Source organism: Oncorhynchus keta, chromosome 26, assembly GCF_023373465.1.
Source record: "Oncorhynchus keta strain PuntledgeMale-10-30-2019 chromosome 26, Oket_V2, whole genome shotgun sequence".
Classification (NCBI taxonomy): domain Eukaryota; kingdom Metazoa; phylum Chordata; class Actinopteri; order Salmoniformes; family Salmonidae; genus Oncorhynchus; species Oncorhynchus keta.
The window spans coordinates 11,986,802-12,011,276 of record NC_068446.1 but is presented as its reverse complement, the minus strand read 5'-3'; the positions used below and the strand labels follow the sequence as shown (position 1 = coordinate 12,011,276).

The 24,475-nt window shown below is 44.0% G+C and overlaps 1 protein-coding gene across 1 annotated transcript in view; it reads left to right on the top strand.

Annotated features, from left to right (window-relative positions):
• The window catches only part of LOC118358643 (proline-rich protein 12-like), a 44,722-nt gene extending 25,622 nt beyond the window's left edge, over positions 1-19,100 (top strand). Inside the window, 11 exon segments of the mRNA XM_052480250.1 lie at positions 461-1,259; positions 1,356-1,618; positions 1,621-1,899; positions 5,699-5,815; positions 6,034-6,167; positions 6,325-7,130; positions 7,478-7,597; positions 9,452-9,549; positions 9,769-9,903; positions 13,847-13,942; positions 17,812-19,100. Of these exon segments, the coding sequence (XP_052336210.1) occupies positions 461-1,259; positions 1,356-1,618; positions 1,621-1,899; positions 5,699-5,815; positions 6,034-6,167; positions 6,325-7,130; positions 7,478-7,597; positions 9,452-9,549; positions 9,769-9,903; positions 13,847-13,942; positions 17,812-17,946 (2,982 nt within the window). The 3' untranslated portion in view covers positions 17,947-19,100.
• The last annotated feature ends 5,375 nt before the right edge of the window (positions 19,101-24,475 follow it).

Genomic DNA, 24,475 nt, shown 5'->3' with positions numbered 1-24,475 from the left:
TGAGGTGATTGACAGCCAGCCTCTGACTGACAATAAATCAGAGAGAAAGGGAGAGAGGAGAGAGAAGGCTGTTGCCAGGGTAGCTGTTGCCACGGTTACCCAATTATATTTTCTTACCACCCTCAGACCCCCCCCTTGCTGTTGGTAAGGTGAACTACCTCTATTCAGAGGAAGAGAAAGGTTTGTAAAGGTACACCCCAACACGAAGCATGGAAAAATATGGTTATATGGCATTTAGGGATTTATTACCATTTGTTTCTGTCCAAGTTTTATTATAATACTATATAAAAATCTCCCTCCTATATACTATTTTATTTATTTTCCCATTCACACCTTTTTCTCATTATTTCTCCTGCCATTATATTTCTTATTTCTTTCCTCCCCTGTCTTGTCTGCACCTCACCTTTCCTCTTCCCTCTCTTTTCTCCTCTCCTCATCTCCTCCCCCCCCTCCCTCTTAGACAGAGGACAAGCCCCCGGAGCTGAAGTCTAATTTCATGGCCTCCTTCCTGGACTTCCTCAAAACGGGGAAGAAGCAGCCTGAATCTGGACCTGGTGGACCACAAGACCTAGGAGGGCCAGTGGAAGGAGCTGAAACCACAGACTCTTCCTCCCTGAAGGGTAGGATCCTGTCCCCGTCTCCCCCTCCACCGCCCCCTCCTCCACCCCCTCCGTTTGGGGACAGTAGCGAGGGCGAGGATGGGCTGAGTCCCTGTAAGCGTCTGGACGACGAGCTGAAGAGGAACCTGGAGACACTGCCGTCCTTCTCCTCCGACGAGGAGGAGGACTCTGTCAGTAAGAACCAGGACTTGCAGAAGAGCATCTCCTCGGCCATATCTGCCCTTTACGACACGCCCCATTCACTGGCTGCAGCTGTGGCTCTGCCCCCACCCAGCCCATCTCCACTTCAGAGCCCATCGCTGCCACCAACGCCGCCGCCCGTGGTCCAAATGCAGGAGGACGTAGCCGATCTGGAGGAGCAGCACAATGAAGTAGAGACAAACATGCAACTTCACAACACACAGGCCAACACACAGCCAAATACACCATCCCCAGAACAGGAAGGACTGAGTGAGATGGACAGAGTGGATGAACGACAAGAGGAGATGGAGAAAGAAGAGGAAGAGAAGGAGATGGAGAAGAAGAGGGTAAAGGAAGAACTGAATTTAGAGTCTAGGGGTGTGGAGGAAAAAGTAGAGGAGAGAGAAGAGGAGAAGAGAGAGCCTGAGTTTGAGATGCTGGATGCTCCTAAAGTGGATGGTGAGTAGCCAACTATCTCAGATATTCTGGAATGGTCTGACAAACAGTTGTTCATTTCCAAAGATGTAATATACTCTGAACCCCCCACACACACAGATTCTCCATCCGGGCCTCCCCCACCCCCCTTTCTCCCATCCCTCTCCCCGTCCACTCTCACTTCTTCCTCCCCCTCCCCCTACCTCCCCCACCACTCTCCCCACCCTCCCCTCTGCCCTTCCAGCGTGAGGATGATGAAGAGGAGCAGCAGCAGCAGCCGTCCCCCCAACAAACCCACCACCCCCACCACAACCCCTCCACCTCTCCTCCCCCCAGCTCCTCGCCCCTGGCCCTGCCCTCTCCACCCTCCCCATCCCCTGCAATGCCCCCCTCCACTACCCCCCCTCCCTCCTCCTCCCCTCCCCTTTCGGATGCTACAGAGCTGGCCCAGCCTTCCTCCTCGCCCTCCTCCTCCCCACCCTCACCCCCCACCCCTGAGGATGCTCCAGCCTCCAAGATCACCTCTCTGCACCTGGCCAAAAAGCAGGACAATGCGGCCATTGCTGGAGAGAGCGAGGAGGAGGACAGCGAGAGTGCCGGCGAGGGCATCTTCCGGGAGAGGGACGAGTTTGTGGTGCGGACTGAGGACATTGGCACGCTCAAGGTGAGGGCTTCTGGCATTCACTATGGGAGGTGGTATGTCTTGTCTTCTCACTCATACACACACACACACACACACACACACACACACACACACACACACACACACACACACTTACTGGCCTACACACAATACCTCATAATATCAAAGTGGGATCATGTTTTTACAAATGAATAAAAAATGAAAAGCTGAAATGTCTTGAGTCAATAAGTATTCAACCCCTTAGTTATGGCAAGCCTAAATAAGTTCAAGTCACACCATGAGTTGCATGGGCTCCCTCTGTGTGCAATAATAGTGTTTAACATGATTTTAAAGGACTACCTCATCTCTATACCACGCACATATTATCTGTAAGGTCCCTCAGTCGAGCAGTACATTTCAAACGCAGATTCAACCACAAAGACCAGGGAGGTTTTCCAATGCCTCACAAATAAGTGCACCTATTGGTAAATGAGTAAAAAAAAAACATTGAATATCCCTTTGAGCATGGGGAAGTTATTAATCCTTAATAAGAGACACGCCCGTGCGTCAGTCTAAGTAACATAATTAAAAAATCCCCATCATAATCCGTCAGTTTAAACTACAGGTATCAAATCCACTGCATCCACCTATGTCGGCCTTCTGCATCTGCGGTGTAAGGTGGCCGACTTACAGCTGTGTTTGTCAGACCATGAGACACCCCGAAAATCGTTCTTCTCACGAAAACGTCTGTAGCATCTGAACAGCTCTACGAGCCCCACAAGTGTTACGGGAGTTGTCTGAAATCGTTAACGTGCCAATTGCTGACTATAGCGCCAATTGCTGAACCTTTTGGGCTACAAACTAATATCTGTTTTGCTCTGACCCCCACTCGTCTGAAGGTAACCCGTACAAATTTATGGCGGTGGTTATGTTACAACAAAATTTAGGGGTTAAATATGTGTAAAAAAATGGATAACGAAAATATTTCCTGAGCTTTCTTATATCTCCTAGATATAGGACAGACTTCAAAACCTGATTCTTTATGATCTATTTGTTGATGTGATTTTCAATGCATTTCTGTAGGCTATAGTAGTAAAGGCCAAATTAATTATTTTATCAAATAATGAAAAATACGACATCTAAAGGGGTCTTAAAATTCCAAATCAAATAGCTAAATGATCTCCCGTGGGTGTTCTTCCTCACTCAGTTGCCGGAGAGGAAGGAAACCACTCAGGCATTTCACCATGAGGCCAATGGTGACTTTAAAACAGTTGCATAGTTTAATGGTTGTGATAGGAGAAAACTGAGGATGGATCAAAAACATTGTAGTTAAGGATTGGACCCTTTTTTCAATTTTTACCTAAAATGACATACCCAAAAATAACTGCATGTAGCTCAGGACCTGAAGCAAGGATATGCGTATTCTTGATACCATTTGAAAGGAAACACTTTGAAGTTTGTGGAAATGTGAAATTAATATAGGAGAATATAACACGTTAGATCTGGTAAAATATAATACAAAGAAAAAACATGCATTTATTTTAAATGTTTTTGTTCCATCATCTTTGAAATTCAAGAGAAAGGTCGCAATGTATTATTACAGGTTACTCGCAATTTCGATTTTGTTCACTAGATGGCAGCAGTGTACGTGCAACGTTTTAGACTGATCCAATGAACAATTTCATTTTTGTTCAAAATGTTGTCCAAATGCTGCCCAAATGTGCCTAAATGGTTTATTGATCCATTTTCAAGTTCATAACTGCACAGTCTCCTCAAACAATAGAATGGTATTCTTTCACTGTAGTGTCTACTGTAAATTGCACAGTGCAGTTAGATTAACAAGAATTTAAGCTTTCTGCCCATAGACATATCTGCCCATCAGATGTCTATGTCCTGGGAAATTTTCTTGTTAGCTCAACCATCCCGCGAGGGGAGGCACCGATTCTGTAGAGGTTAACAATACTAACCTAAGTGAGTGAAAAGAAAGAAGCCTGTACAGAATACAAATATTCCAAAACATGCATCCTGTTTGTAATAAGGCACTAAAGTAAAACTGCAAAAAAATTGGCAAAGAAATTACCTTACTGTCCTGAATACAAAGCATTATGTTTGGGGCAAACACAACACATCACTGAGTACCACTCTTTATAATTTCAAGCAAAGCATGGTGGTGGCGACTGCATCATGTAATGGGTATGCTTGTCATTGGCAAGGACTGGGGAGTTTTTTGGGGGATAAAAATAAACACAATAGTGCTAAGCACAGGGAAAACATGGTTCAGTCTTCTTTCCAACAGACACTGGGAGACAAATCCACCTTTCAGCTGGACAATAACCTAAAACACAAGGCCAAATATACACTGGAGTTGCTTACCAAGACGACATTGAATGTTCCTGAGAGGCCTAGTTACAGTTTTGACTTAATCATCTTGAAAATCTATGGCAAACTTAAAAATGGCTGTCTAGCAATGAGCAACAACCAACTTGACAGAGCTTGAAGACTTTTAAAAAGAATAATGTGCAAATATTATACAATCCATGTGTGCAAAGCTCTTAGAGATTTACCCTGAAAAACTCACAGCTGTAATCGCTGCCAGAGGTGATTCTAGCAGGGGTGTAAAAAAAAATGTTCACCTTTATTTAACCAGATAGGCAAGTTGAGAACAAGTTCTCATTTAAAATTGTGACCTGGCCAAGATAAAGCAAAGCAGTTCGACACATACAACGACACAGAGTTACACATGGAGTAAAACAAACATACAGTCAATAATACAGTAGAAACAAGTCTATATACGATCTGAGCAAATGAGGTGAGAAGGGAGGTAAAGGCAAAAAAAAGGCCATGGTGGCAAAGTAAATACAATATAGCAAGTAAAACACTGGAATGGTAGATTTGCAGTGGAAGAATGTGCAAAGTAGAAATAAAAATAATGGGGTGCAAAGGAGCAAAATACATTAAATTAAATAAATACAGTAGGGAAAGAGGTAGTTGTTTGCGCTAAATTATAGGTGGGCTATGTACAGGTGCAGTAATCTGTGAGCTGCTCTGACAGCTGGTGCTTAAAGCTAGTGAGGGAGATAAGTGTTTCCAGTTTCAGAGATTTTTGTAGTTCGTTCCAGTCATTGGCAGCAGAGAACTCGAAGGAGAGGCGGCCAAAGAAAGAATTGGTTTTGGGGGTGACCAGAGAGATATACCTGCTGGAGCACGTGCTACAGGTGGGTGATGCTATGGTGACCAGCGAACTGAGATAAGGGGGGACTTTACCTAGCAGGGTCTTGTGGATGACATGGAGCCAGTGGGTTTGGCGACGAGTACGAAGCGAGGGCCAGCCAACGAGAGCGTACAGGTCGCAATGGTGGGTAGTATATGGGGCTTTGGTGACAAAACAGATGGCACTGTGATAGACTGCATCCAATTTGTTGAGTAGGGTATTGGAGGCTATTTTGTAAATGACATCGCCGAAGTCGCGGATTGGTAGGATGGTCAGTTTTACAAGGGTATGTTTGGCAGCATGAGTGAAGGATGCTTTGTTGCGAAATAGGAAGCCAATTCTAGATTTAACTTTGGATTGGAGATGTTTAATGTGAGTCTGGAAGGAGAGTGTACAGTCTAACCAGACATGTAAATGGGATATTTCTGTATTTCATTTTCAGTACATTTGCAAACATTTCTAAAATCATATTTTCACTTTGTCATTATTGGATGTTGTGTGTAGATGGGTGAGAAGAATAATATATATAAGCTATTTTGAATTCAGTCTGTAACACAACAAAATGTGGAGCAAGTCAAGGGTTATGAATACTTTCTGAAGGCACTGTACATACTCTCTTTTTCTCTCAAGATGGCCCTGCAGACCGGCCGTGAGCCACCACCCATCTGGAGAGTGCAGAAAGCCCTGCTACAGAAGTTCAGCCCTGAGATCAAAGATGGACAGAGGCAGTTCTGTGCCACCAGTAACGTGAGTTACTCACATCCCATTTCATACAGGAGACTCTCTCCTTCTCTTTAATCTTAAAGTACAATCCAGCGATGGATGCAAGGATTTACAATCCAGCATGAGATCGTCATGATAGTTGTACGAATATTTTGAAGCTACACATCGTTTGTTTATAATAACTAAAATGATTATCTCTCTATACATATTTCCCTCCCATTCTCTCTCTCTCTCTCTCTCAGTATCTGGGCTACTTTGGCGATGCCAAGATGCGGTACCAACGCCTCTATGTCAAGTTCCTGGAGAATTTCAATAAAAAGGATTATGTCCGTGTGTGCTCACGTAAACCCTGGCACAGACCTAGACTCATGTTGAGGTAGGTTTGCGCTGTTTGTCCCTGCGTGTTTGCCGTACTCCTCTGGGTCTTGAGTCATATGTGCCCAACCCCATGTAGAACCGTAGCCCCTACCTCCATGCATGTGTAACTGGAAGCAATATCCTGCAAAAATACTAATTTCTTTGTACCTTGACAGGCGTCAATCACTCCCATCGCTCCCCAAGCCACCTCCCCCTGCCATCGGTCAAACTCCACCCCGATTGGAGCGAGATGAGAGGGAGCGGAAGGAGAAAGAGAAAGAGCAGAAAGAGAAGGAGCAGAAAGAGAGGGAGCAGAAAGAGAGGGAGCAGAAAGAGAGGGAGCAAAAAGAGAGGAAGCAAAAAGAGAGGAAGCAAAAGGGAAAAGAGAAGGAGCAGAAAGAGAGAGCGCAAAAGGAAAAGGAGCAGAAAGAGAAAGAGAGGGAACAAAAGGAGAAAGCGAGAGATCAAAAGGAGAAAGATAGAGAGAAAGAGAGAAAACAAAAGGAAAAAGAGAAAGAGCAGAAAGAGAGGGAGCAAAAAGAGAAAGAGAGGGAGGAAAATGAGAAAGCGAGAGAGCAAAAGGAGAAAGAGAAGGAGAAAGAGAGGGAGCAAAATGACAAAGCAAGAGTGCAGAAAGAGAAGGAGAGGGAGCAGAAGGAGCGAGAGAGGAGGGAAAAAGAAAAGGAGCGAGAGAGGGAGAGGGAAAAAGATAAACAGCGAGAGAGGGCGCGAGAGAAGGAGGAGAGAGAAGAAAAAGAGAAGAGGCATTCACCACCTGAGGAGAAGGTGGAGAGAAGAAGCAGTGAAGTGGACCGAAAGAGAGTGGGGGAGGAGAAGAGAGGAGGAGGAGAGAAGAAGACAGAGCGCCCATCGAGGGCCAGGCTAGTGAAGGTGGAGCCTCCACCCAAGAAGAGGAAGAAGTGGCTGAAGGAAGTCCCCTCTGACTCAGACTCCTCCCTCGATGGGCCCAGCGAAGACCAAGGTGAGGGATTATTTTTTGTTGTTTGTGTGTGTGTGTGTGTGTAACTGTGTGTTAATGCAATTTTGGTATGTATATTTATGTGTAATGGCTTGGCAAAAACTCAGAGAGTTAAGTCTTGTAACACACTGGAGCCCCAAGTTCAAACCCACTCAGTAACATATTTTCTCTCTCTCTCTCTCTCTCTCTCTCTCTCTCTCTCTCTCTCTCTCTCTCTCTCTCTCTCTCTCTCTCTCTCTCTCTCTCTCTCTCTCTCACTCACTCACTCTCTCACTCACTCTCACTCACTCACTCACTCACTCACTCACTCACTCACTCACTCACTCACTCTCTCTTTCTCTCCCCTGTAGCCCCAATGAGAGGGGGGATGAACAGTCGAGCCATGAGGGAGATGTTCAGGAGTTACATAGAGATGCTGGTCAGTACAGCACTTGACCCCGACATGATTCAAGCCCTGGAGGACACAGACGGTGAGAGGGATGGGGTGATGATGTGATCAGGTTTGGGGTAAATTCAATGTTCATTCTAGAAGTCGGCCGATTTCAAGTTTTCATAACAATCGGAAATCAGTATTTTTGGACACCAATTTGGCCGATTAAAAAATATATTTTGTATTTATTTTTGTTACACCTTTATTTAACTTTTATTTAACTAGGCAAGTCAGTTAAGAACACATTCTTATTTACAATGACAGCCTAGGAATGGTGGGTTAACTGCCTTGTTCAGGGGCAGAACAACATATTTTTACCTTGTCAGCTCGGGGATTCAATCTTGCAACGGTACAGTTAACTAGTCCAACGCTCTAACCACCTGCCTCTCATTGCACTCCACGAGGATACTGCATGTTACGCAAATACAGTAAGCCAAGGTAAGTTGCTAGCTAGCATTAAACTTATCTTGTAAAAAACAATCAATCAATCAATCAATCCTAATCACTAGTTAACTGCACATGGTTGATAATATTACTAGTTTATCTAGCGTGTCCTGCGCTGCATATAATCGATGCGGTGCGTATTCGCGAAAAAGGACTGTCGTTGCTCCAACGTGTACCTAACCATAAACATCAATGCCTTTCTTAAAATCAATACACAGAAGTATATATTTTTAAACCTGCATATTTAGCTAAAAGAAATCCAGGTTAGCAGCCAATATTAACCAGGTGAAATTGTGTCACTTCTCTTGCGTTCATTGCACGCAGAGTCAGGGTATATGCAACAGTTTGGGCCACCTAATTTGCCAGAATTTTACATAATTATGACATAACATTGAAGGTTGTGCGATGTAACAGGAATATTTGGACTTATGGATGCCACCCGTTAGATAAAATATACAACGGTTCCATATTTCACTGAAAGAATAAACGTCTAGTTTTCAAGATGATAGTTTCCGGATTCGACCAAATTAATGACCTATGGCTCGTATTTCTGTGTGTTATTATGTTATAATTAAGTCTATGATTTGCCAGCAGCTCTTTGCTGTGCTTCAAACATTGCGCTGTTTATGACTTCAAGCCCATCAACTCCCGAGATTAGGCTGGTGTAACCGATGTGAAATGGCTACTTGGAGTAGTTATTCCCCTTGCTCTGCATGGGTAACGCTGCTTCGGGGGTGGCTGTTGTCGATGTGTTCCTGTTTTGAGCCCAGGTAGGGACGAGGAGAGGGATGGAAGCTATAATGTTATACTGGCAATACTAAAGTGCCTATAAGAACATCCAATAGCCAAAGGTATATGAAATACAAATGGTATAGAGAGAAATAGTCCTATAATTCATATAATAACTACAACCTAAAACTTCTTACCTGGGAATATTGAAGACTCATGTTAAAAGGAACCACCAGCTTTCATATGTACTCATGTTCTGAGCAAGGAACTTAAACGTTAGCTTTCTTACATTCATTATTTATTTGAGGCTAAATTGATTTTATTAATGTATTATATTAAGTTAAAAATAAGTGTTCATTCAGTATTGTTGTAATTGTCAGTATTACAAATAAATAAAATAAATCGTCCGATTAATTGGTATCGGCTTTTTTTTGGGGTCCTCCAATAATCGGTACCAGCGTTGAAAAATCATAATCGGTCGACCTCTGGTCCATTCAGTCAATAAACTGAAATTACATTATTCGCAATGCTCCTCTATGATAATTTGGAATTAGATTTTCAGTTTAATTCCTGAATTGACTGAATTCAAAGGGAATTTGCCCCAGCCCTGGGAGTGAGTAAAGAGAGTATTGATCAAAAGTAAGTGAGAGTAGGATTTAGGAAGAAAGATGTCATGAGATAAGTCATACAGACTCTATGTCCCTCCCACTCTGGCCCCCAGACGAGTTGTACCTCCCGCCCATGAGGAAGATTGACAGCCTACTCAATGAACAAAAAAGGAGACTGTTAAGGAGAATCAACATGAGTGGCCAACACCAGGTACGTCTGTCTGTTTAGTTGTAAAAATGCTGATGCCAGATGTGATACCTACCTATGAAAAGTACCTGTTGTGTCTGGAGTTTTACGATATCTCCTTCCAATCTCCATCCAACTTTCTCACTATCATAAAGAAAAGTGAAAGCTTTAAAACAGTTTAAATGACCTCTCCTCCCTCTCCCCCTCCCTCGCTCCCTCCATCTTTATATTTTTCTTCTTTAGGAGACTCTGCATATGTTCCCCAAAATGACGGCGGACCCCCTGGACTCTGGAGCGGTCAAAGTGCACCTCGGCGGCGAGTGCTACAGCCGTAAAACCCTCAACCGCGTCAAGAAGAGCACAACGCCCAAACAGCAGGTGAGTGACCCACATCCAGTCATGAACTCCTTGACTTTAGTATCCAACCACTGACACCAATGTATCCAATCCGCTGCACTGTGGCTAACCCTGGCCTTGAAAATTGTGTCTAGGTGTTGTAGAAGCTGAGCAGAAGAGACAACTCTGTCTCACAAGAACTGGAGTAATAAAGTCCGGACCTGTTTGTCACTTTGCTTTGTACATAAACTTGTCTTGTTTCTTCTAGTCTCACGTAGCCATACCTCCAAAAACGTTGTTGTCACGTCCTTTGGAAACGGTTTGAATGGTCCACTGGCATCCAGCGGCTACATTTTTAGGTATTTTACATTTCAAGAACCCTCCCCCCACATGTCCGTTGAAGGAGTGCTGCGTGTTAAGCGATGCCCAAGCAAAGCATTTGATTGATTTGATGTGTTTGATTGGCGCTGCGTGTTAAGCTCCGCCCAAGCAATGCATTTGATCGGTTTGACGTGTTGCAAGGCGTCACTGATTTACACCGGCTCTCCACCCCTTTTTAGCCACTTTCGGCCATAGACTTCACCAGGCTTTCCAATCAGGGAAACCTGGTTCTCGACGAGGCTATGTTTCTTCTTTTAGCGTTGATCAAGTGTATTTGTATTTTTAGTGGTCCTCTGAAAGTATGTGAAGATGGCACCGGAGAAGAAGGCTGACGTTTTATGTGTCCCCTAACCGATTGTGTTTTTTTGTTTGTTTCTTTGAGTTGTTTGTAACTTTTTTTAAACTTATTTTGAACATAATGTTGCTGCTACCGTCTCTTATAACCGAAAAGATCTTCTGGACATCAGAACTGCGATTACTCACCACCAACTGGCAGAATCATTTTTTTCCTTTAATGAGTCCAACGAGCCCGATATGAATGACATACTGCTTTCCCGGGAACAGGCCCAGATCCCCGTCATTTGCGTGAAGAGAAGGTGTAGAAAAAGGGGCCGGAGGGCTGGCTGCCTTCTGAGAATTTGTAGGCAATCGAATAAACCCCCACTGCCTTCCATTCTGCTAGCAAACGTGCAATCCTTGGAAAATAAAATCGATGACCTAAACGGAAGATTAAACTAGCAACTGGACATTCAAAACGGTAATATCTTATGCTTCACGGAGTCATGGCTAAACGATGACATTATCAACATACAGCTGGTTGGTTATACGCTGTATAGGCAGGATAGAACAGCGGCGTCTGGTAAGACAAGGGGCGGCAGACTATGTATAAGTCTTGAGGTTTTGCACGCCTGAGGTAGAGTATCTCATGATAAGCTGTAGACCACACTGTCTTCCTAGAGAGTTTTCATCTGTATTTTCCGTATCTGTCTACATACCACCACAGGCTGAAGCTGGCACTAAGACCGCACTCAATGAGCTGTATTCCGCCATAAGCAAACAGGAAAACGCTCACCCAGAGGCGGTGTTCCTAGTGGCCCGGGGACCTTAATGCAGGGAAACTTAAATCCGTTTCAACAAATTTCTGTCAGCATGTTAAATGTGCAACCAGAGGGGGAAAAACTCTGGCCGACCTTTAATCCACACACAGAGATGCATACAAAGCTCTCCTTCGCCCTCCATTTGGCAAATCTGCCCATAATTATATCATCCTGATTCCTGCTTACAAGCAAAAATTAAAGCAGGAAGCACCAGTGACTCGATCAATAAAAAGGTGGTCAGATGAAGCAGATGCTAAACTACAAGACTGTTTTGCTAGCACAGACTGGAATATGTTCTGGGATTCCTCCGATGGCTTTGAGGAGTACCACACATCAGTCATTGGCTTCATCAATAAGTGCATCGATGACGTCATCCCCACAGTGACCGTACGCACATACCCTAACCAGAAGACATGGATCACAGGCAACATCCACGCTGAGCTAAAGGCTAGAGCTGCCACTTTCAAGGAGCGGGACTCTAACCCGGAAGCTTATAAGAAATCCTGCTATGCCCTCCGACAAACCATCAAAAAGGCAAAGTGTCAATACAGGACTTAGATTGAATTGTACTACAACGGCTCTGATGCTCGTGAGATGTGGCAGGGCTTGTAAACCATTACAGACTACAAAGGGAAGCACAACCGAGTGACAGTGACACAAGCCTACCAGATGAGCTATACTACTTCTAAGCTCGCTTTGAGGCAAATAACACTGAAACATCCATGAGAGCACCAGCTGTTCCAGAAGCTCACCGCAGCCGATGTGAGTAAGACCTTTAAACAGGTCAACATTCACAAGGCCGCAGGGACAGACGGATTACCAGGACGTGTACTGCGAGCATGTGCTGACCAACTGGCAAGTGTCTTCACTGACATTTTCAACGTCTCCCTGTCCGGGTCTGTAATACCAACATGGTTTAAGCAGACCACCATAGACCCTGTGCCCAAGAACACAAAGGTAACCTGCCTAAATGAATACCGACCCATAGCACTCACATCTGTAGCCATGAAGTGCTTTGAAAGGCTGGTCATGGCTCACATTAACACCATTATCCCAGAAACCCTAGACCCATTCCAATTTGCATTCCTCCCGAACAGATCCAGATTATGCAATCTGTATTGCACTCCATACTGCCTTTTCCTACCTGGAGAAAAGGAACACCTATGTGAAAATGCTATTCATTGACTACAGCTCAGCATTCAACAGCATAGTGCCCTCAAAGCTCATCAATAAGCTAAGGACCCTGGGACTTAACACTTAACCTCTGCAACTGGATCCTGGACTTCCTGACGGGACGCCCTTAGGTGGTAAGGGAAGGTTAACTACACATCCACCACGCTGATCCTTAACACAGGGGCCCCTCAGGGGTGCATGCTCAGTCCTCTCCATACTCCATGTTCACTCATGACTGCACAGCCAGGCACGACTCCAACACCATCATTAAGTTTGCCGATGACACAACAGTGGTAGGCCTGATCACCGACAACAACGATACAGCCTCTTGGGAGGAGGTCAGAGAGCTGGCCATGTGGTGCCAGGACAACAACCTCTCCCTCAACGTGATCAAGACAAAGGAGATGATTGTGGACTACAGGAAAAAGAGGACCAAGCACACGCCCATTCTCATCGACGGAGCTGTAGTGAAGCGGGTTGAGAGCTTCAAGTTCCTTGGTGTCCACATCACCAACAAACTAACATGGTTCAAGCACACCAAGACAGTTGTTAAGAGGGCATAACAAAACATATTCCCCTCAGGAGACTGAATAGATTTGGCATGGGTCCTCAGATCCTTGAAAGGTTTTACAGCTGCGTACAGCCCAGTACATCACTGGCGCCAAGCTTCCTGCCATCCAGGACCTCTGTACCAGGCGGTATCAGAGGAAGGCCCTAAAAGTTGTCAAAGACTCCAACCACCCTAGTCATAGACTGTCCTATCGGCTACCGCACGGCAAGCAGTACCGGAGTGCCAAGTCTAGGTCCAAGAGGTTTCTAAACAGCTTCTACCCCCAAGCCATAAGACTCCTGAACATCTACTCAAATGGCTACCCAGACTACTTGCACCCCCCTTTTTACATTGCTGCTACTCTCTGTTGTTATCATCTATGCAGTCACTTTAATAACTCTACCTACATGTACATATTACCTCAACTAACCGGTGTCCCCGCACATTTTCTCTTTACCGGTACCTTCCTGTATTATAGTCTCGCTATTGTTTTTTTACTGCTGCTCTTTAATTACTTGTTACTTTTTATTTCTTGTTCTTATTTGTATTTTTTATTTAGTTTTTTAGCAGCATTGTTGGTTAGGGGCTCGTAAGTAAGCTTTTCACTGTTGTATTCGGCCCATGTGACTAATAGAATTTGATTTGAAGTTGTGAATACATAGTAGACTATGCCTTTTCCCTATTCCCTATTCCTCAGTCCAAGAGAACTGGAGAGATTCCCTAATAAATTATTTCCTCTCTCCTTTCCCTCCTTCTCTTTTTCCTCTCTCTCTGTGACTCTCAGGACCTCAAGCTGTCCGCAGAGACGTGTCGTGTCTATAGCCTTTATCATTCTCTCCATCACTACAAGTATCACACCTTTCTGGACTGCAAGAAGGAGGTAAGACTCAGCATCACAATCGCTTTTCACAACACTGATCTTCCAACACCCCTCTCTTTCCTCTATGGCATTGTTGTTCTTCTCTACTTTCTTCCTGATTCTCTCTCTTTCCCCTCCTCTCTCTCTCTGTTTCCATTGTGGTAAGAATAATTCAAATGGAGCACTGTGTAGTTAGTCCTTTTGTTGTGAAAGGTTGGCTGTCATTTGTGGGTGGTTGTGTTGTGCTTATATAATAATCACTTTATTTATTATCCATCCTAGAGTGGATATTTGAATTGCATAATATCAATTCATGTTAGATCTATATGCAACATGTCTATACTCATGGGCATTAATATGGAGTTGGTCCCTCCTTTGTTTCTATAAAAGCCTACACTTTTCTGGGAAGGCTTTTCACTAGATGTTGGAATATAACTGCGGAATTTGCTTCCATTCAAGAGCATTAGTGAGGTCGGGCACTGATGTTGGGCGATTAGGCCTGACTTGCAGTCGGCGTTCCAATTCACCCCAAAGTTGTTCGATGGGGTTGAGGTCAGGGCTCTGTGCAAGCCAGTCAAGTTCTTCCCCACCCATCTTGACAATCCATTTCTGTATGGATCTCACAGTGCTATTGTCATGCTGAAACAGGATAGAGCCTTCCCCAAACTGTTGCCACAAAGTTGGAAGCACAGAATCGTCTAGAATGTCATTGTATGCTGTAGCATTAAGATTTCTCTTCACTGGAACTAAGGGGCCTAGCCCGAACCATGAAAAACAGCGCCTGGTTATTATTCCTTTACAGTTGACCCTATGCATTGGGGCAGGTAGCGTTCTCCTGGCATCTGCCACACCCAGATTTGTCCGTCGGATTGCCAAACGGTGAAACGTGATTCATCATTCCAGAGAACGCATTTCTCAGTGACACAATGAATGGTCGTTTTTGTTCGATAAATTCCTTCTTTATATCCCCAAAATGTCAATTTATTTGGCGCGTTTGATTCAGGAATACACCGGTTCCAACTTGCCCAACATAACTACAAAGTATCTAATAAGTTACTTGTAAAACTTGGTCCAAACATTTCAGACAACGTTTCTAATCCAACCTCAGGTACCCTAAAATGTAAATAAGGATTCTAAATTAAAACCAAAAGCCGCCTCATGGGTCTCCCGGTGGCGGCCGGCACGGGTATCTGTAGCAACACATTTTACAATGCGATGCGGTGACTGCCACCTGGCTCTGGACCAATGCATCAGCTGTCGCCCGTATCTCTGCCCTCCAATAATGTTTCTCTTCTGCAGATCTGCCTTCAATGACTTGATCTCGGTCTTCAAAGTTTGAATCTGATCCACGTGCACCTTCATCAGATGAGCAGAATGGTACCGCACTGAGCCCCCATCAATTACAGTGGCCTATGATAGAAACGGTAGATCAATTAAGAATTCAAAGTGACTCCAACACACAAATGCTGTGTACATATTTTAGGAATCTGGCAAAACGAACCGCTTTCTTGGCAACAATGCGTTTTTTTGGTGCGGCCCGTTGTCCCGCCCTTTGTCCACTGATCTCCACGGATGGTTGTCGGCATGTTTGTATGCGCTGCAAAAACACATTCATGTTTTTAGCACACAATCATTTCTATATATATATATTTAATTGAACCTTTATTTCATTGCCAATGTTATTACATAGTATGCCTTCACATTGATAGGCTATATACATTTTCTTTAAAGAAAATGCACTGAAACCAAAATAACTTTAGTTTTAGTGATCCTTTCAGCTCCGGCTCATTTTCAAGTCCTCGTGGTAGTTCAAACCCTGGAACAGGTAGCACCATAGAAAGAAGCTGGCTTGATGAAAATTATGTCCATTTCATCTGTTCTCTTTGGTCGCAATGTCATTTTTTTTTTAGATAAACAGCTAGTTTTTGAATGGTAACTTTCTAGTTATTTTATTAACGAAAGCATAAAGATGTTGATGAAGAAATACTGTACTGTTTTGAGTTAGCAATGTAACACTTCAGAGTACTTAAGCATCGAATAAATTGCAGGTAGGGGGATGTTCACACCTATAGCAGCCGGGCTACAAAGAGTCTTTTTTTGTCCTGCTAATCGGCACCAAGTGTTGGAAAACCTGTTTTCAAAATGCCACCAGCTGTCCATCACTACTGTAAATAAAAACACAGCAGCTTGTTTACATTCTTTATTGGAACCACATTACAAATCATTTGTATCTACCTTTCCAATTACTTTTAGAGTTTGGGATTAATTTGATTTAATATTATGGCGTTTCTATTCTAAGAAAAGCCCTCTGGGTTTCCGTTAGGACGGAACGGAAAATATGGCACTGTAAAACGTGATGGTCGGGAGAACAGTACTGGGCTATTTAGCTAAATAATCCCTGTGTCGTGATGGCACGCTGGAGACCAGGGTTTAATTCCCCAACTGGGAGGAAGGAGTAGGCTGTCCTTTTAAATAAGAATTTGTTCTTAACTGACTTGCTGTTATTAGTTGCATTGTATTAGTTTGAACATGCAGACTGGCACTAAGAACAGAACAGAGGGAACATTTCGCTAGTCAGCGTCATTATTCGTGCAATGCCCCTTAGTGTTGCCAGTGTGGCGGGGTAGTGGTCCATCCACCTTCCTCCTCCTCCTCCTCCCTTCCCCATGGTCTAGGTCGGACTTTTGTGCACGGTTCTGCGGCCCATCCCGTGCCCCCTGCCCTCGTGCCTTGAACCTCACGCGCTTTCAGTGGATACAGCTGGAGAACTGCTAGGCAATCCCATTGTGCACCACTCGGGAGCCATGACCAATATGACCAATATATATTGTCCTGCTAATAACAGGGTTAATAATATATCCGTGAGAATATCCAACAGGCTTTTATATCATTCTAAATTAATAATAATAATCTCTTTGTTTAAAAAAAATAAGAATATTTTGTTTTCAAATAACTTAAATGAGTGAGGGAAAAGGCCATTCTTGAACATGGGGTGAGACATTGTTACTAATTTGTAAATAAAGACAGTTTGTTATTTTATTCAATTCTGTTTTTAGAGGGAGAGATACCAAAAACCTACAATCACCTCATGGGTCTCCCAGTCGAGGGCGGCACAGGTATTTAACCAGGATCTGTAGCAACACAGCTTGCACTGAAATGCAGTGTCTTAGACTGTTGTGCCACTTAGGCATTGTATAATGTGACCGATCGGGAGTGGCCTACAGTACTACAGTAAGACCAAAATAATCCTAACAAAAAATATATACATAAACCTTAGTGTATCAACAGTTTTAGTAAGCACTACTGAAGTCGTGGACAATTATCAGTTTCTATTTAGGTTTATGTAGCCCATTCATTGTCTGTTAGTGACACAGTAGAACCCAAAAGCATAATTAGTTAACTACCCCTTACACGGGTCTGGAACAATGAAGTGGGGACGTAGGGTACCGTACTAAACCACAAATTACCTCTAAGTCCCGCAGCCTAATCGCAAGACGTTTAGTGGAGCAACCACTGTACCGCTGAGCAGTTGTTGCTCCTTTCCACTTCACAATAACAGCACTTAGAGTTGACCGGGGCAGCTCTAGCAGGGCAGACATTTAACAAACTGACTTGTTGGAAAGGTGGCATCCTATGACGGTGCTACATTGAAAGTCACTGAGCTCTTCAGTAAAGCCATGTTTGTCTATGGAGATTGCCTGACTGTGTGCACGATTTTATACACCCATCAGCAACGGGTGTGGCTGAAATAGCCAAATCCACTAATTTGAAGATCCACATACTGTTTGTATATATTACTGTAAATAAGCAAGTGAATTTCAATAGCAAAATAATTGAATGTCTTCCTTGGAGGAAAATAAACTATTCTATTCTCTTTCCCCCCCTCCCAGACGGACAGTATAGAGCAGGCAGCAGAAGACCCTGGTCAGGAGGAGGTGGTGCAGCAGTGTATGGCTAACCAGGGCTGGCTGGAGACCCTCTTCAACTCCTTCATCGACCTTCTAACCCTCAGCACCAAAGCCTGATGAGGGAGGAGGGGACACAGTCTGAGATAGTGCACTACAATTGGCTAGGGCCATAGGGCCTATATGGAGAATAGGGTGCCATTTGGAAAGCAGAATGTGGGTTGGAGAAGGGAGGGGAGGGGTGGTATACAGTATTTGGGAGACAAAGCAAGAGAGTTGGAGTGGAGAACACTGGACCGTACCAAGATGGAGAGAGGGGGGTTTCAGACCCTACCATTCTAGTTTGTTTCCCAGCGAGAAAGAATGAACAGTCAATGTTCAGTCTGTGAGTACGGTTGAGTTTTAACTTAAAATGGATGCTGCAATGAACTGTTTTTAGCGCTTTTGTTGAGTTTTTCTATCACAAAATATCTCTTGACTGAAGAAAAAAGAAGGACGGAGGAGAGCAGAGGAGGCGGGTTGAAAATTGTGAGTGTGTGAAAGGGTATGACTTCTGCCACTTGACCTGAACATGAAAAGCAGGTATATATATATATATACATATATATATATATATATACGTATATGTATTAATAGTTATGGTTTGTATTATTTATACAAGGAAATTACCCTCCCTAGCTGGGATTGTTTGCTGTTGTTATTTTAAATAATCATGTTTTATTAGGGTAACATGAAATGGCCTACGCAAAATAATTTCCTCAGTCCCCCCTTTTACTGCTGAAGGGGGGAAAAGAGTGGAGGGGAGCAAAACTGAGGTGAAGGGAGGGAAGGGGAGAGGTTAAGGGAGTGTGTGATGTTCCCTTTTTTCTGTCTGCCTAAATAAATTGTGAGGGGGAAAGATGCATTTAAAAACTAAGCAAACTGTGTTCTTTATGTTTGTTCTTCAAAAGACAATGAGAGCAGAGTTTACACCTGAAGTTAATAAATTAAAATAAATATCTGTTTGCTTTCTAAAAGAAAGCTCTGTGGTTTTAGGGAGGTGTAACTGTTAAAAAGCGTATAAAATCTGTGTTGACTGTTTTTATTTGATCTGTTTGTTGTTTATGATAATTATTATTTTGGAGGTTTACCTATTTGTTCAAGCTCTCTTATCTGTAAATATTGTACAGTTACTTCAGTCTCTAAAGCCCAGTTCCTCTTCTGTACATGCTATTCCTGTATTTGACAAAAGCAAATAAAAAATTGAAATTGATGAACATGACAGGGAAAAACAACTTTAGCTGTAATTTTGTTTTTCCTCCTACAACTTTATAAGATAATTGCATTAAGTGTGTGGTTGACCACATATCAGGGTTGGGGTCAAATCCATTTAAATTCCAGTCAATTAAAATTGTACACAAAAATTGCAATTCCAATGTGGAACAGTTTGTGTTCTTTTGTTTTGGCTGGAAATAGGATTTTCCCAACCCTGAACCACATGTACTATTGTTAGTAAAGTACACTATGTATACAAAAGTATGTGAACACCCCTTCAAATGAATGGATTTGGCTATTTCAGCCCTACTCGTTGCTGACAGGCTGTTATTGTGAAGTGGAAACGTCTAGGAGCAACAAAGGCTCAGCCACGCAGTGGTAGGCCACATAACCTTAAAGAACGGAACCGCCGAGTGCTGAAGCGCATAGCTCATTAAAAAGGATCTGTCCTCGTTTGCAACACTCACTACCGAGCTCCAAACTGCCTCTGGAAGCAAAGACAACACAATAACTATTAGTCGGGAGCTTCATGAAATGGGTTTCCATGGCCAAGCAGCCGCACACAATCCTAACCTCACCATGCCCAATGCGCATGGTGGAGGAGGAATAATGGTCTGGGGCTGTTTTTCATAGTTCAGGCTAAGCCCCTTGGTTCCAGTGAAGGGAAATCTTAACTCTACAGCATACAACGACATTCTAGACGATTCTGTGCTTCCAACTTTGTGGCAACAGTTTGGGGAATCCCCTTTCCTGTTTCAGCATGACAATGCAGACGTGCACAAAGTGAGGTCCATACAGAAATGGTTTGTTGAGATCGGTATGGAATAACTTGACTGGCCTGCACAGAGCCCTGAGCCCCCAGCAAACCAAAGTTGGTTCTTTGAAAGTTCCCAGAACATTTATTAGATTGAGGCAAATCTCAGAAACAGTCCAGTTCTGTGGATGATTATACAATGTTTGTAGAAAACATTCCCCTGATGTTCAAGAACGTTCCCTTTCACATTTAGTTGTGGCATTATGTTCTAAAAATATAACTGGTACATTGTGTTATTGCATTAACTGGAATTGTTGTGCACAACATTTTAGTGAATGAGAACATTCCAAGGATATTTAATTTAAAACATTTTCTGGAAGACAAAAATTATTTGTTATCAAAATCATTCTTTCCTAATGTTAGATAAAACCTTAACTAGAACTTCATTGGAATCTTAGCTAATGTTCTGGGAATGTTCCTGGTTTGCTAGGTCATCTGTTACGTCAGTTAAAAGTCTGGGTCTGTGAAGTTTCTGATCCAGTCAAGTTAATCATTCCTTGGGTGTGAAAATGCTGACAAAACATGGTTTCTCTGACAGCCCCAGAAGAGTTTCAGAGGATTTTACCCCTATTGATTATTTTCCTATCCAAGGCAGACACTGTGACAGTACAGTACAGGAATTGTTTATTTATATTTCCACCTGAGAAACCATATGCACTTTACACTACAGCAAATGTTGGAGGGGAAAGGAAGTATATACGCAGAGGAAGGAATGACAACATGTTGGATAAGGAAAAAGCATGTTACTCAAAAGTAATGATACCCTTTCACCACCACATGACAGGGACAGACACCTGCACAATAACTGCTCCCACATCATTGATTACAATCATCATGGACCTGTTATTCCCTCTCCAGTCCAATTGTGATATCTGTTCCACATTGGGATAATGTCCACAGAGTGGATTGGCTCCTTGGCTGGGTGGAGTGTACAAGTACAGGAATCCACTCAACCAGATCTATCCCCTGTTACAAGCGAATGGCATTGCACCCTTGAATATAAGTGGGGGTATCTCCAGGAGAGGAACCAGAGTGGAAAGTAAAGGATATGGAAGCATAACAACACTGCGATTGGCAAGAAATCTGAGGACTCTATTCTCTGCTCCTGGTCCCTTCTCTTGCGATTTTTTTCTCTCTCAATGAATGTACCTGGCAACAGTGATTCTAAGAGTGGTGTTTTGGTGGGTGATGCTACCGTATGCAGTACATTCAAACTAGTGCTACACACAGTGACAGATGAGGTGGGGTACAGACACACTCTGAAAAGTAAAATTCTTTCAGGTAAGGTCTGGATTTGGAGTGACACTCAAAGTGGAAAACCACACTACAGGCTGATCCAACTTTGATGTAATGTCCTTAAAACAAGTCAAAATGAGGCTCAGTAGTGTGTCTGGCCTCCGCGTGCCTGTATGACCTCCCTACAACGCCTGGGCATGCTCCTGATGAGGTGGCAGATGGTCTCCTGAGGGATCTCCTCCCAGACCTGGACTAAAGCGTCCGCCAACTCCTGGACAGTCTGTGGTGCAACGTGGCGTTGGTGGATGGAGCGAGACATGATGTCCCAGATGTGCTCAATTGGATTCAGGTCTGGGGAACGGGCGGGCCAGTCCATAGCATCAATGCCTTCCTCTTGCAGGAACTGCTGACACACTCCAGCCACATGAGGTCTGGCATTGTCTTGCATTAGGAGGGTCCCAGGGCCAACCGCACCAGCATATGGTTTCATAAGGGGTCTGAGGATCTCATCTCGGTACCTAATGGCAGTCAGGCTACCTCTGGCGAGCACATGGAGGGCTGTGCGGCCCCCCAAATAAATGCCACCCCACACCATGCCTGACCCACCGCCAAACCGGTCATGCTGGAGGATCTTGCAGGCAGCAGAACGTTCTCCACGGCGTCTCCAGACTCTGTCACGTCTGTCACATGTGCTCAGAGTGAACCTGCTTTAATCTGTGAAGAGCACAGGGTGCCAGTGGCGAATTTGCCAATCTTGGTGTTCTCTGGCAAATGCCAAACGTCCTGCACGGTGTTGGGCTGTAAGCACAACCCCCACCTGTGGACGTCGGGCCCTCATACCACCCTCATGGAGTCTGTTTCTGACCGTTTGAGCAGACACATGCACATTTGTGGCCTGCTGGAGGCCCGTTTGCAGGGCTCTGGCAGTGCTCCTCCTGCTCCTCCTTGCACAAAGGCGGAGGTAGCAGTCCTGCTGCTGGGTTGTTGCCCTCCTACGGCCTCCTCCACGTCTCCTGATGTACTGGCCTGTCTCCTGGTAGCGCCTCCATGATCTGGACACTACGCTGACAGACCCAGCAAACCTTCTTCCCACAGCTCGCATTGATGAGCCATCCTGGATGAGCTGCACTACCTGAGCCACTTGTGTGGGATGTAGACTCCGTCTCATGTTACCACTAGAGTGAAAGCACCGCCAGCATTCAAAAGTGACCAAAACATCAGCCAGGAAGCATAGGAACTGAGAAGTGGTCTGTGGTTGGCACCTGCAGAACCACTCCTTTATTGGGGGTGTCTTGCTAATTGTCTATAATTTCCACCTGTTGTCTATTCCATTTACACAACAGCATGTGAAATTTATTGTCAATCAGTGTTGCTTCCTAAGTGGACAGTTTGATTTCACAGAAGTGTGATTGACTTTGTAATGAATTTCCTCCTCTTCTTCCGAAGAGGAGAGGCGAAACGGATCAGAGGACCAATACGCGGCGTGGTAATTGTCCATGGTTCTTTTTAATTCGTTAAGGTACACATGAACAACTGACTACAAAAAAAACAAGAAATGTGAAAACTCAAAACAGTCCTATCTGGTGCAAAGACAGAGACAGGAACAATCACCCACAAACACACAGTGAAACCCAGGCTACCTAAGTATGATTCTCAATCAGAGACAACTAATGACACCTGCCTCTGATTGAGAACCATACTAGGCCGAAACATAGAAATTCCCAAAACCTAGAAAAACAAACATAGACTGCCCACCCAACTCACGCCCTGACCATACTAACTAAATACAAAACACAGGAAATAAAGGTCAGAACGTGACAGACTTGGAGTTATATTGTGTTGTTTAAGTGTTCCCTTTATTTTTTTGAGCAGTGTATATTTTTTGCATTGTCTCTTACTTTTAATACTTAAGTATATTTAAAACCAAATAGGTTTTACTAGGTTACTTTCACATTTACTTGCAGCATTTTCTATTAAGGTATTGTCACTTTTACTCAAGTATGACAATTGGATACTTTTTCCACCACTGTGCTATATAAATACAAACCAACCTCTTATCTCTCTCTCTCTCTCTCTCTCTCTCTCTCTCTCTCTCTCTCTCTCTCTCTCTCTCTCTCTCTCTCTCTTCACCATCATATTCTGTAACTTCATCCTATGCAGTAACTCTTGTAATCTTCTTACTCCACCCTCCTATCTCTCATTTTTCTTTTCTCTCCTCCCTACTTTTCCCTCTCTTCCTCTCTCTCCCTCTGATTCCACCTCTTCCACAGTACTGCCCCTCATTTGACCACACAGGGACTCCAGTCTCTCCCCTATTGTCACTGCCACTGGTTGGATGATCATGTCCCTGAGAGAAGCAGGAAGAAAGAGAGAAAATGGCAACATCCATCTATTTCACGCACTTGGATAGTCACTAACTGAAACATATATGTACTTACACACACACACCACATGCACATACACGCTCACAAATACACACACACCGTGAGAGCCTGTTAAACAGGCTGATGAGTCTTAGTGCCTCCTGCTCTTTCTCCTGCTCCGTCATTCCCTCCATGGGGTCTGTCTGCTCTTCCTCCACCGTCCCCGTCACTGGGTTGATGCGCCCCTTAGCTTCCCTGTGGAACACAGTTACAAACACCTCCCTTGTTAATACTGTCCACTCCTAACCATCAAAAATGGTTTCTGTTGCATGCTCCGATTTATGCTATCAGTCATGTATCACAAGCCTAACGATTCATTGTGTCCCTATACAGTATTACAAAGTGTTGTGTTTGTGACATTATCAATGGTTGTTTTACACACCTGTATTCCTCTGTGTCAGAGTCTGAGTCGCTAGAGTACTAGGCGTGGGTCACCTGACCTCCACTCAGCAAACCCTGCGCTTACCATAGCCTGAGTACTTCACAAAACAACTCACTGAGAGATAGAGAGAGAAAAGAGAAAATGGCAACATTCCTCTATTTCGATCTATCCATCTATTTCACACACTTGGATAGTCACTAACTGAAACAGATATGAAGGGGGGATGAAAGAGAGAGATAGAGAGAGATGAGTTACTACATGTGCTATGAGGGGTTAATAAGTGGGTTCTTCTAACTAAGAGTTACTTTGAAATGAGCTAGTAAGAGTGACAGGAGTGATATGATGTGGGCACCGTTCTCTTTGCAGAGCACAAAGAGGAGCTCGGCAGCACAGTGCTTGATGTCCGCGTCCACGTCCCCTCACTGTTGCCCCCTGCTCCGGCCTCAGTGCCATGTCCCTCAGAGGGGGAAGGATCTGTAGCGGTGGACAGGCAGAGGCAAATGTTAGTGCTGGGTGGGAACAAAGACCTGCTCAACCAGT